General features: G+C 45.0%; 1 protein-coding gene across 1 annotated transcript in view; it reads left to right on the plus strand.

The window, feature by feature from the left end:
* ACAP3 (ArfGAP with coiled-coil, ankyrin repeat and PH domains 3) overlaps positions 1 to 13,637 on the plus strand; it is a 400,069-nt gene that overhangs the window by 357,153 nt on the left and 29,279 nt on the right. The window contains exons 13-15 of the mRNA XM_063943035.1: positions 1,251 to 1,351; positions 4,851 to 4,962; positions 11,362 to 11,570. Of these exons, the coding sequence (XP_063799105.1) occupies positions 1,251 to 1,351; positions 4,851 to 4,962; positions 11,362 to 11,570 (422 nt within the window). The remainder of the gene's footprint in view (positions 1 to 1,250; positions 1,352 to 4,850; positions 4,963 to 11,361; positions 11,571 to 13,637) is intronic.

Below are 13,637 nucleotides of genomic sequence, written 5' to 3' on the forward strand. Positions count from 1 at the left end.
CTCATCATGTCAAAGTTGGCTTTGCTAGAGTTCAGAGTCCTAGTTTAACCTACAGTATATAGGACTGCTTATGAAAATTGATATTAAATGTGACCATATTGTGGTCGCTGTTTCCTATGGGCTCCCCTACTATAATATTTGACATCAAATCCCCATTGTTTGTTAATAACAGGTCTTAGATTGCATTGTATCTAGTTGGTTCCTCGATTAGTTGAAGTAATTGTGTTTAAAAACATATAATTGTAGAATATGTTTGCAATATATATAGTGCTGGAAGTCTATTGTAGCTGCAGAGTGACTGGACTGTATTCACCTCCACCATTCACATACTATCACCAGCTCATGTAGCCTTCCTAAAGAGATGAATAAAACAGTAATACGATGGACGAGAAGCGGCCTCTTTAGGTTCAGGTCCAGTGATCCTGATGCCAGTTCTATTTTCAGTGTACTATTCATGTTCTCGGCCTAGTCTTATGACGAACATATCATATGCCCAGCACGTTGATGCTTGAATGAGCTGACAGTATGAACATGATGAAAACACTCTGCTGTTCTGATACTTTACTCTACACCATGGCAGATTGTTCTTTCATTTGATAAACATTTCACCTTCAGCCATTAAGTAGTCCCAAATTGTACTGTATGCAACTCACTAACCCATAGTTTAAATCATGGGTCTTCAACCTGTGACCTTCCAGCTGCTGTGAAACTGCACATCCCAGCATGCCCTGCCACAGGTTTGCTATTAAGGTATGCTAAAACTGAGGCAGGGCATGCTGGGATGGTTAGTTCCACAGCAGCTGGAGGGCCACAGGTTGAAGACCCATGGTTTAAATCAATAATGGGGAACCTTCGGCACTCCAGCTGTTGTTGAACTACACATACCAGCTTGCCTTGCTACAGTTTTGCTATTTGGCCATGCTAAAACTTTTGCAGGGCATGCTGGGATGTGTAGTTCAATAACAGCTGGAGGGCTGAAGGTTGCCCATCCCTGGTTTAAATGGTCAAACTCCAGTCAGATTTGATTGGGAAGAATGGACTACCAAATCTGCTGATGACCTTCATGTGTGCACCTGTAGATCATCTGCTAAATCGGTAATTTCTCTTCTCCAGCTGGTCATTTGCTCCAACGCTAGTACAGCCTTGCTTCACGGACGTATTACCTACAGATCCACTTGTAGCATCCTAATTGAATTATTTAATTGCAGTTTGTGGGGCTGTGAAGTCTAATGTGCTTCTTGTTTCCTCAGGATGTCCTGACTGTGGTGGTGGAGGATCTTAGGCTGTGCATGGTAAAACCCTGTGAGGATATAGAACGGAGGTTTTGCTTTGAAGTTGTCTCACCCTCCAAGTAAGTGGGAGATGCAGAATTTGAAACTTTATAAGTCATATAAAGCTATGGTTAACAGTTTTGAAACCTGTAGGCTGATGTTACACTGCTAGCAATGGATACCATTGAATGCAGTTACTTATCAGATGATTAAAAAGGACCAGTAACAAGGAGGCAACAACGTCAATGTAATATAGCAACCTATTATGTGTTATGCTAAATCCAAACAGTAGAAAATGAACATTTAATTAGTATTTCCTGCACATTTTGTGTAAGGAATATGGTACCCTCCTCCAATCTAGCAGGACAATAATGATTTGTGCTTGTGACACCACGATTAAGTTCTGCTGCTGTGATTGATCTACAGTCCCATTATGCCATGCCCCTGCAGGAACAGGTTGTGGATGCATCTGGTCCAGCGACCGGCATCCGCAACCTTCTGTCTATTGAAATTTTGTGGTATATTTACTAAAGCTTTTAAAAAGTAAAAGTTGAGTTGTTGCCCATCGTAACCAATCAGATTGTAACTATCATTGCTATATCAATGAAGGCTTAGATTCTGATTGGTTGCAGTAGGAAGTAACGCCCATTTTTAGAAGCTTTAGTAAATCTACCCCTTTCACACTAACTCCGGGATGAGTGCAGCTGTGGGGAATTGCGGCACTCCCCAATGTGATTTCTGGGCATTGATCCTGAAATTCGAGGTTTTATCACCCAGATATTTCTTGTTCATGAATTTCTCCTTTATGCTCTGACAATTACAGTCATTGAACAATTACATAATTGTTCCTTAAACTTAGTTCTTATCTTACATAAGTGTTGTGTAAGCTTGCGTTGTGCTTTTATCAGTACACTACCGGCATTCATAGAAGTAAAGGAATTCGTGATATAAATCGGGTCGTGAACCCTGTGGCTGAGCTATTGATTCACTCTATGTGCCCCTTCTCCAGGCCCCTACTTACAGATGTTATTTTAGAAACCTGCTGCTTTCCGTGTACATTAAAACATCAATAAAGAATCCTTCTGGGTGCATCTGCCTCACATTCTCAGTCTTCTATACCCTCACAGCTTAATGGCCATTTGGAAATGCATTGTAACCATCTGGAAAGAGCAGCATTAAAACCTAGATCTTCAGCTGCACTTGATTTTTAATGCTGTATTTGTTTAACAGTAGAAAGTCTCTAGCACCACCTAGTGTTATGTTGGAATGATCACCTGTAGTTCTCACATGTTTGAAGAGTGATTAACTTACATGTCAGTGTCTTGGATTAAAGTAAATACCATCCGTCTCTCTTCCCTCTGTATACTGTATTACCCCATCCTATCCCACACGCTCCTCCTATAACGCTAAAAGGAATTAATCATGTACTATCTGCCAGTAAATGCCATATTGCGGCACCATGGAAGTCAGCTGCTACTCCCTTATTGACAGTGACAATCAATGCAGTTTGGTCCAGCTGTAGAGCTAAGAGACTTACCTCTGTAATACGTCATGGGATGGGTATGAAATGCCGGCAATCACATGACCGACTGCGGCATCCCGACAGTGAGAATACCTACTCTGGACGGGGTATTTTACCCCTACCCTACCCCTCCAGGGTTGATTGCTACGTCTAAACCTCTGGGGGTGTCGACTACGGCTACCCCCCTCCTCTCGGGCCTTAACCCCCACCCCGATACTCACCCACGGGATGTTGACTGTCTGTGTTTCGGTGCCAGTCTCCTGAGGGCTGTCAGGATTTCGGCATCGGTCACATTACCGCCAGCATCCCGACTGTCTGGATGCTGAACCCTATGTGATACCTTATCCAATTTTATCAAAATCTGGACTCCGTGGACTAATCACTTTCAGGCCGAACCGCCACTCACAATGATGTAAATTGCTAATATTTTGATTTGTAAATTTCATCCTTGGTGACATGCGCCGGCTAATCTCCCCTCCCTCCCTCCTCTCCCTCCCTCCCTCCTCTCCCTCCCTCCCTCCATACTTCTCTTCCTGCCCTCTTCTGTATAATCGGCAATCTCCCCCTCCCTTTACTTCAGTAATATTATGCACTACCGTGTCATAGGGTTGACAGACTTCACTGCAAATTAATTTGCAGCTTTGTCTTGCTCTTGCAGTCCAACTATAGTCTTTTGTCTTACATCAGTCATTTTCTGTTTCTATGGGTTTTCCTTATGTTGTTCTTGCTGCTTATCTCACGTGACAATTATGTACTGCCACATATGACACTACCACTTCTCTCTCTCCTTTTAGCAATTTGTATTCTTTTATTGTCTGTTCTATGTAAACGTTGCTGTAAAACCAAGAAACAGTTTAAATAAGTAAACCAGTCAATGAAACCTTAAATTCAGGCTTCTGTTTTACCTGGGAAGCCTTTGATAGTTACATGTGCATAGTTTGCAGCCTTCTCTAGATCTGGTAAAGGGATCCTGCAAGTCGCCAGCTGCTGTGGATCCTGCTTGCTGCTTAGCCTCTGTTTGTGTGTGGCTTTGGTAGGGAATGCAGACTTTTGGAATATTTTGCTGCTTTATAAATAAAAGATGAAGAGGATGGCAACCGTGAAGTTCTGTAGCTCAGAGCATGGCCAGACACCCAGACCTGTTCCTGTATGGGCAGTATGATTCTTTTAACCAGCAATTGGTGGCAGCTGCAATCTATAGTACAGTAAGGGCAATATTTGCAGCATACTTACATCTGACGGCCTACCTCCTATCTGCATATAGTAAAACTGCTTCTGCTGCTGCTTCCTACTCAGCCCTACTTACTTTCACAATTCCTATGCATCATGATTTAGGGAGCCTCAGGGACAGTGAGCCTACTAGTTGTGAGGTCTTTGGTGGAAAAATGATTGGAGTCAGGAATTCCCTTTTAAGCTACAGTATTTTGCATCCATAATTGAGTGGGTTGGGTACGGGATCTCGGTGCTTATGATGCCGGCAGTCACAAGACTGCATCCCTGCGCTATTCCGACACCTGGTGGTTAAGGATGCGACCACTCTCCTAACCCTAACCCTATTCCTCCCTTCCCGCATCCAAACCATAACCCTTCCCGACATAGGGGGTAATTCCAAGTTGATCGCAGCAGGACATTTTTTAGCAGTTGGGCAAAACCATGTGCACTGCAGGAGGGGCAGATATAACATGTGCAGAGAGAGATCGATTTGGGTGTGGTGAGTTCAATCTGCAATCTAAATTGCAGTGTAAAAATAAAGCAGCCAGTATTTACCCTGCACAGAAACAAAATAACCCACCCAAATCGAACTCTCTGCAAATGTTATATCTGCCCCCCCTGCAGTGCACATGGTTTTGCCCAACTGCTAAAAAATTTCCTGCTGAGATCAACTTGGAATTACCCCCATAGTTATGTTCGAGATGTCAACTGTTAGAAATCTAACAGGTGTAGGGATTCCAGCGCCGGTCTTCTGACTGCCAACATCCCATACGTCGGGATGCCAACTACATCCCAATTGGGTCATGGCTCAATGTTGCTTTAATGTTCCTGTGTATGTTCCTCAGGAGCTGCATACTACAAGCAGATTCTGAGAAGCTCCGGCAAGCCTGGATCCAAGCTGTGCAAGCCAGTATCGCGTCAGCCTATCGGGAAACGCCAGATAACTACTACATAGAGGTGGGGACAATTCCATTCCTTCTGCTGGCTCTAATAATGACCACGAAATCTAGGCTGTAAATTCCTTCATGTAAAAGAGATGCAGGTGGTATTACACATGTACAGTATATGCTAAAGGTCCAGCAAGTTACTGAAAATACTTGCACGAATACCCTTTGGTGAACAGTTTTACATGACACACTGGACTTCCCTGTAAGGCTGATTACTCATAGGCATTTTATTAGCTGCTAAAATGAAGCAGTAATTGGTCTAAAGTTTATTTATCTTATGTCCTAGAGGATACTGGGGTCCATTTAGTACCATGAGGCATAGACGGGTCCACTAGGAGCCATGGGCACTTTAAGAATTTGATAGTGTGGGCTGGCTCTTCCTCTATGCCCATCCTACCAGACTCGGTTTAGAAAATGTGCCCGGAAGAGCCGGTTACGCTGAAGGAAGCTCCTGAATAGTTTTCTGCATTTATTTTCTATGTTATTTTCAGGCAGGGCTGGTTGGCACCAGCCTGCCTGCTTTGTGGGACTAAGGGGAGGTGGAGGGTTAATGGTCCCGTTCCCCGCTGACAGGGATCTGAGCTCCTGAGGGAACTATTCACAAGCCCCACCACGGCGAGCGTACATTCCCGCAGCACGCCGATACCCCTAACAGAGCCAGAAGAATGGAGAGTGGTGAGTACTGAGCCGGCGTCCCGGTTAGCGGGGCGCCAGCCATTATGGCGGCACACGGGTATGGAGACGCACGGCTTCTAAACGGGGCGGAATGCGTCTCCAGACACAGTACACAACTGCGTCTCAGTACATTGTACACAGTACCCAGACTGGCAACGCAGCCTTAAAACGGTTTCTCTCCATTTTAAGCACCAGATTCCTCAGCCAGTATAAAAAAAGCAGGAAGCGCGTGCGCCTTTGAATGGGCGGGGCTTCACTATGAGAGGATCCAGCAGCTCACCAGTGCCATTTTCTCTCTGCAGTGGACACAGACGCTGACAGGACAGGGACGCGCATCTCCTCCGGTGTGACTCCAGATTACCTCAGCGGTACCAGGGGAGCGAGTATTAGTAGTACTTATAGTAGTAATAGTAGTATTTATTATTAATAGCGGGGGGAGCAACTATTCGTGTACTAAGTCCCCTATCAGGGTACTTAGTCTGCGACCCGGCTAAGCTTGGCATTAGCGATAAGGGTGCCGTGGCGGCTGGCGCCAAACAACTCTGTGTCTCCCTGAAGGGCTCTTTGTGGGTTAATTGTGCTTAACCTTTCCTGTGTGTGTGTGTGCTGTCACATTTGCATTATGTCAGGCAAAGAGTGTGTTTCTTATACAGCGGAGTGTTCCTCTTCAACAGGGGGCTCACTAATGGGTACTCAGGGATCACAAGCTAGCGGGGCTGAACCGGAGTGGGTTAATTCTCTCAAAGGAATGATTTCCACTCTTTCTATAAAATTGTCCCGCAATGAGAAAGGGACGCAATACTTAAAACCGACTGTGGATGAGATTATGAACAGAGACTCAGTCCCCAAAAAAGCGTCTCAATCCCCTCCAATTTGTCCGCAAAAGCGATCTCTGGCCCATATCCTGCAATCTGACTGTCAGGTGGGAACCCGTCTACAATTCTTCAGTCAGATCTGGTCAAATTCGTGACAGGATCCCTGGGTCATGGATCTTATTTCCCAGGGCTACAGACTGGAATTCCAAGAGCTCTTACCTCACAGATTCTTCAAATCAGGCTTGCCAGTTTCACAAGAAGCTTTACAGCATGCCATCCAAAAACTGGTACAGACTCAGGTCATTGTTCCAGTTCCACCAAATCTACTAAACAAGGGGTACTATTCCAGCTTGTTCGTAGTACCGAAGCCGGACGGTTCGGTAAGACCGATTCTGAACCTCAAGTCTTTGAACCCGTACTTCCGAGTGTTCAAATTCAAGATTGAGTCTCAGGTCTGGAGGAGAGGGAATTTTTAGTGTCTCTGGATATTAAGGATGGCCGCCTCATCAGGCTTATCTACGGTTTGCACTGCAGGACTGTCACTACCAGTTCCAGGCCTTGGTCTCTCCACGGCACCGAGGGTGTTTACCAAGGTGATGGCAGAGATGTTTCTACTCCGCAAGCAGGGAGTGAACATAATTCTATACCTGGACGATCTCCTGACAATAGCGCCGTCCAGGGAGAGGTTACTGTACAGCATTGCTCTCTCAACCAAACTCCTCCAGGATCACGGATGGATTCTGAACTTTCCGAAATCTCACCTAGAGCCAACACGGAGGCTCCCATTCTTGGGAATGATACTGGACAGAGTCACAAAATGTGTTTCTTCCGTTGGAAAAGGCATTGGTGATCCAGTCGATGGTTCGGGATGTCCTGAAGCCAACCCGGGTGTCTCTGCATTTGCCTTCTGGGGAAAATGGTGGCCTCTTACGAGGAACTTCAATACGGAAGGTTTCACGCAGGACCCTTCCAGCTTGATCTGTTGGACAAATGGTCCGGATCGCATCTTCACATGCACCAGAGGATCCGTCTGTCTCCAAAGGCCAGGATCTCCCTCCTGTGGTGGCTACAGACTTCTCACCTCGTCGCAGGACGGAGGTTCGGAAGTCAGAACTGGATTCTGTTAACCACAGACGCAAGCCTCAGGAGCTGGGGAGCAGTCACTCAGGGGGTGCAGTTTCAGGGAAGATGGTCAAGTCAGGAAGTCATCCTTCCGATTAACATTCTGGATCTCAGGGCCATATACAACGCCCTTCTGCAGGCCTCACATCTTCTTCAAGATCGGGCAATTCATGTCCAGTTGGGCAATGTGACGGCAGTAACGTACATAAACCGACAGGGTAGAACAAAAAGCAGAGCAGCAATGTCAGAGGTGTCAAGAATTCTCCTTTGGGCAGAAAGAAACGCTGTGGCGTTGTCACCGGTCTTCATTCCGGGAGTAGACAACAGGGAAGCAGACTTCCTTGCAGACACGACCTGCACCCGGGGGAGTGGGGCCTTCACCCGGAAGTGTTCAAGTGCTTGACAAGTCAATGGGGATAGCCACAGATCGACATGATGGCCTCTCATTTCAACGAGAAGCTCAGGCGGTTTTGTTCCAGGTCGAGAGACCAGCGGTGGTGATAGATGCCCTGACGAGTCCATGGGTCTTTCAGAATTCTAAAACAAATAAAAAGGGAAAAGGTTCAAGCAATACTCATTGCTCCGGACTGGCCAAGAAGGGCCTGGTACGCGGACCTTCTGGAGATGCTCCTCGAAGATCCGTGGCCTCTACCTCTTCGCGAGGATCTTCTGCAACAGGGCCCGTTCGTCTATCAGGACTTGCCACAGCTACGTTTGACGGCATGGAAGTTGAACGGCTGATTAAGCCAGGAGAGGGATCCCTAACAAAGTTATCCCGACTATGATCCAAGCCAGGAACGGGGTAACGTCTAAACATTACCATCGTATTTGGAAGAAATATGTCTCTTGGTGTGAGAGCAGAAATTATTCTGCGGTGGATTTTCATCTGGGACGGTTCCTGCTTTTTCTGCAGACAGGCGTGGATGTGGGCCTGCGTCTGGGCTCCATAAAAGTCCAGATTTCGGCTTTGTCCATTTTCTTTCAGAAACAATTGGCTTCTCTCCCTGAGGCCCAGACATTCTTGAAAGGTGTTCTGCACATCCAACCTCCCTTTGTGCCTCCCACGGCACCTTGGGATCTCAATGTGGTGCTGCAGTTCCTCCAATTGGACTGGTTTAAACCGTTACAGGAGGTGGACGTAAAATATCTTACGTGGAAGACCGTCACACTGTTGGCCTTGACTTCAGCAAGACGTGTGTCGGAGCTGGGGGCTTTGTCTCACAAAAGTCCCTATTTAATTTTCCGTGAGGACAGAGCTGAACTCAGAACTCGTCAGAAATTTCTTCCTAAAGTGGTGTTCGCATTTCACATCAACCAACCTATTGTGGTTCCGGTGTTCACCGACACCTCTGCTACTTCAAAGTCTTTAGATGTTGTGAGGGCTTTGAAGGTGTATGTGAAAAGCACAGCTCGTCACAGAAAGACGGACTCGCTGTTTGTTCTTTATGATCCCAATAAGATTGGGTGTCCTGCTTCAAAGCAGACAATTGCACGCTGGATCAGACTTACTATCCAACAGGCTTATTCCATGGCAAGTTTGCCATGTCCAAAATCTGTACAGGCCCACTCTACTAGGTCGTGGGTTCTTCATGGGCGGCTACCCGGGGTGTCTCAGCTTTACAGCTCTGCCGAGCAGCTACTTGGTCAGGTTCGAACACGTTTGCGAAGTTCTACAAGTTCGATACTTTGGCCTCTGAGGACCTTCAGTTTGGTCAGTCAGTTCTGCAGGAACCTCAGCACTCTCCCACCCGGTTTGGGAGCTTTGGTACATCCCCATGGTACTAAATGGACCCCAGTATCCTCTAGGACGTAAGAGAAAATAGGATTTTAATTACCTACCAGTAAATCCTTTTCTCGTAGTCCGTAGAAGATACTGGGCGCTCGCCAGTGCTTCGTTCTTCCTGCACCGTTACTTGGTTAAGTAATGTTGCTTCAGCCTTTGCTGTTTCTGTTTCAAGTTTGGTTAGCTTGGCTTTCCTCTTGTGTGTGCTGGTTCGAAATCTCACCCCTATCCTTATCTATCCTTCTCTCAAAGTATGAAGAAAAGAAGTACTGGCGCCGGCTGTGATTCAAAACACAATAAATAAAAATATAAAACATATCTTTTATTAGACATTCATCTAAGAAAATAATCTATCCCTCAAGGGTAAAACAACACTGATGGAATGTATTAAATGAATTCTGTAGAATACCACAAGGATAAACCCTTTTGAACAAAATGTCCACAGTTCCTGGCTAGGACACTAATCCACATTTGCCCACAAGTTTAGATGGTATAAGAGCATTTTACCAGACTTGCTTCCGGATATAAGTCCCCTAGGAGTCCCATGCAGATAGGGTCCAGATGGCAGATGGGGATACGTCCGGGTCTGTGAAAAACTTGTGCCGGAATTTGATACAGTGGATGCCAGTAAGTCCAAATAAAGCCAGGAGATGGATATGGGTGCTGGTATTTGTGGTCCTACAGAGAAAATCCCAACGTGTTTCGCTGGTCTAATGGGTGCCAGCTTCCTGAGCTTTCTCTTTTTCACAGACCCGGACGTATCCCCATCTGCCATCTGGACCCTATCTGCATGGGACTCCTAGGGGACTTATATCCAGAAGCAAGTCTGGTAAAATGCTCTTATACCAACTAAACTTGTGGGCAAATGTGGATTAGTGTCCTAGCCAGGAACTGTGGACATTTTGTTCAAAAGGGTTTATCCTTGTGGTATTCTACAGAATTCATTTAATACATTCCATCAGTGTTGTTTTACCCTTGAGGGATAGATTATTTTCTTAGATGAATGTCTAATAAAAGATATGTTTTATATTTTTATTTATTGTGTTTTGAATCACAGCCGGCGCCAGTACTTCTTTTCTTCTTGCTTGTATCTATCATTGTGGGAACTGACCTTCCCTGTACAGGCTGCCGTTGACAGCGCACTCTATTTTATTTAATTTCTCTCAAAGTATGTCCGTCTCCTCGGGCACAGTTTCCTAGACTTGAGTCTGGTAGGAGGGGCATAGAGGGAGGAGCCAGCCCACACTATCAAATTCTTAAAGTGCCCATGGCACCTAGTGGACCCGTCTATACCCCATGGTACTAAATGGACCCCAGTATCCTCTACGGACTACGAGAAAAGGATTTACCGGTAGTTAATTAAAATCCTATTATTGCAGCAATACAAGAACCCCCGAGTCCAGAAAACTGTAAATCAGTGTGAGTAGAATATCGGCAGCAATATCTCACGCTACGTTATGGCAGTGTCACAGTTTACATATACTTCTAGATCCACTTCTATACATGACACTAAATTCAAATAAGTATATATTTTAGATTTGTACTGTATTTCTATTAACTAATTTGGAATGCCTATTTATTAATAATAACTTTCACTTGTTTTCACTTAAAGTATTAATTTCTGGAACATCATATGTGTCTAACATTCGGGCATCATTCATTTCAGATTTCATAACTTTATACTGTATTTTGAGCCCTTTGCAATGTTTTATGCATATATATTAAAGCACTAAAGTAAAGATGCAATAACCAGCGGAATTCAGCTAAAATAGGAACACTTCTAAAATTTGCACTCTCCAACCTCTGACCTTGCCAAACCCGTATGCATCGCGTATAAGAAGCAAAGAAACGGCTACACCCCTGCATGTTTCCAGATTGACACTACTCATTTCTGTCTATGCTGCACATAAATCATCCATACAGCACACCATACCGTGTCTGCATTGTAACGGCCTCATAGCTTCTAATGCTAGATTTGCAGCAGAAGAAATAATCATGTATTTTTTGTGTCCAGAGGCTCGACAGGACAGCATCTCCGTCAACGAGTAGCATTGACTCCGCCAGCGACTCACGGGAACGGAACGTGAAGGGAGAAAGCATTTTACAGCGGGTGCAGAGCATTGCTGGGAATGACCAGTGTTGCGATTGTGGGCAGACAGACCCCCGATGGGCCAGTATCAACTTAGGCATCACACTTTGCATTGAGTGCTCAGGAATACACAGGTACAGACAGCACTGCTTTCTAACTGTATAGCCGAAAGATTATCTATAGTCTTGGCTGGATACAAACCTTCCAGACCAATGTTTAGACCATTTCCTACACTGTAGTAATATCTATAGATACTGTTTTGCAATGTATGGTAATATATTAAGTAAAAAAGAAAAATACATATGTTTAACCTCTAATAAATATAAAACCGGTCAAACACATTTAAAATCCAATCCAATAAACACAGAAAAAGTAAGCAAATTGCTAAAGTCATTGTGTGATTTGTCAATCAAATGTAAGCCAATGCAGTCCGTAATCTGACCAAATGAAGCAGCACATTTTCATCTGAAAAGATCAAATTTGAAGTACAGATGCTTCCTCATACAACTCGCCTCAATACACCGTGTGGCACGAGATGCTTTGCACGAGTTTGCCTAGCAGAGCGTCTTTTACATTAAATTGTAATGCAAACCCCTTCACGAGCCTGCACTGATTCTTTTGATATGAGTCACTTGTACTATACATCTGTGGGCGACTGAGTCTACATCCTTATACAAAGCACAACAAAACTTGGCATAAAAAAAGCTGTGGCCGCTGTATAGCAGCACTTAGTACACAGATTCAGACTGACGCACACAGATCACATATAAAATTAATCAGAACAATCTCATGAAGCGGTCTTGTTGCGTTGTAATGTGATTAAGGTGCACATTTTAGATAAAAAGTCGCATGGCGCAAGCTGAGTCGTTCTGGGCCTGGCGCACCAAAAAGGGATGTTTGGTTTAACTCCCTCAACAGTATATGCGGACACATCTGTAGTTGATCCTTCAGTACATACTCATTTTAAGCATTCTTTAAGACTGAAACATTATGGCTACACTATGTTACTGTTGGAAAGAGAAACGAGTATTGGAGATTATTTACTAATATTAGCTTTTGATATTACTGCCCTAACTCACACTTGCCTACTTTCATACCCCTTTAAACAAACAATACTGTACATCCCATTAACTGCGTGTATTGTAATCATGTAACTGGAGACAAAGGTACCTACAGCTTTTTTACACTGCACAGGTGCTGACTGATCAAGATGTTATTGTATGTGAAGCAATCATTCATTTTTGTTTTGGTTTTGCAGCAAGACTTGAGTGTCTGTTAATATGTGGCAATAATAATGATCTTATTTTACCATTTATCACAGTGTTAGAAAATCTTCTATCTTCACAATTAACTAATAAAAGTTTGCCAGGCAGCCGAGCAATTCTCATCTCCCCATCAATAGTGGCTCCCCATCAGTGGTGGCTGACTGCATCAATAGTGGCTGACTGCATCAATAGTGGCTCCCCATCGATAGTGGCTGACTGCATCAATAGTGGCTGACTGCATCAATAATGGCTGACTGCATCAATAGTGGCTCCCCATCAGTGGTGGCTGACTGCATCAATAGTGGCTCCCCATCAATAGTAGCTGACTGCATTAATATTGGCTCTGCATTAATATTGGCTCTGCATTAATAGTGGCTCTGCATCAGTAGTGGCTCTGCATCAGTGGTGGCTCCCCATCAGTGGTGGCTCCCCATCAATAGTGGCTCCGCATAAATAGTGGTTCTGCATCAATGGTGGCTCCCCATCAGTGGTGGCTCACCGTAACAGGAGGCATACCACGTCACCAGCCACTCCTGCTACCCCTCTGCACAGGGGCGGATCCAGAAGAAAATGATAGGGGGGGCACCATGGAAGGGGCAAGTACATTTGCGTGCGGCTTCGGTGCATGTGAGCTGGCGCTTCTTATACAATGTCCACTGTACTGGTAGTGCCCCTTATATAGACCCCATAGTAGTGGTGCCCCTTATGCAATGCCCGTATTGCCCCCAGTAGTAATGCCCCCAGTCATTATGCCCCCAGTGGTAATTCCCCTGCAGTCATGACCCCAGTAGTTTACCCCCCCCCTTTAGTTTAGCCCCCAAGTAGTAATGCCCCTGTAGTTAAGCCGCCAGTAGTTAGCACCTTTGTAGTTGGCCCCCAGTAATAGTCCCCCAGTAGTTTGCCCCCAGTAGATGCCCCCCCAGTAATAATGTCCCC

The sequence above is a fragment of the Pseudophryne corroboree genome, chromosome 10 (assembly GCF_028390025.1).
Source record: "Pseudophryne corroboree isolate aPseCor3 chromosome 10, aPseCor3.hap2, whole genome shotgun sequence".
Taxonomy (NCBI): Eukaryota; Metazoa; Chordata; class Amphibia; order Anura; family Myobatrachidae; genus Pseudophryne; species Pseudophryne corroboree.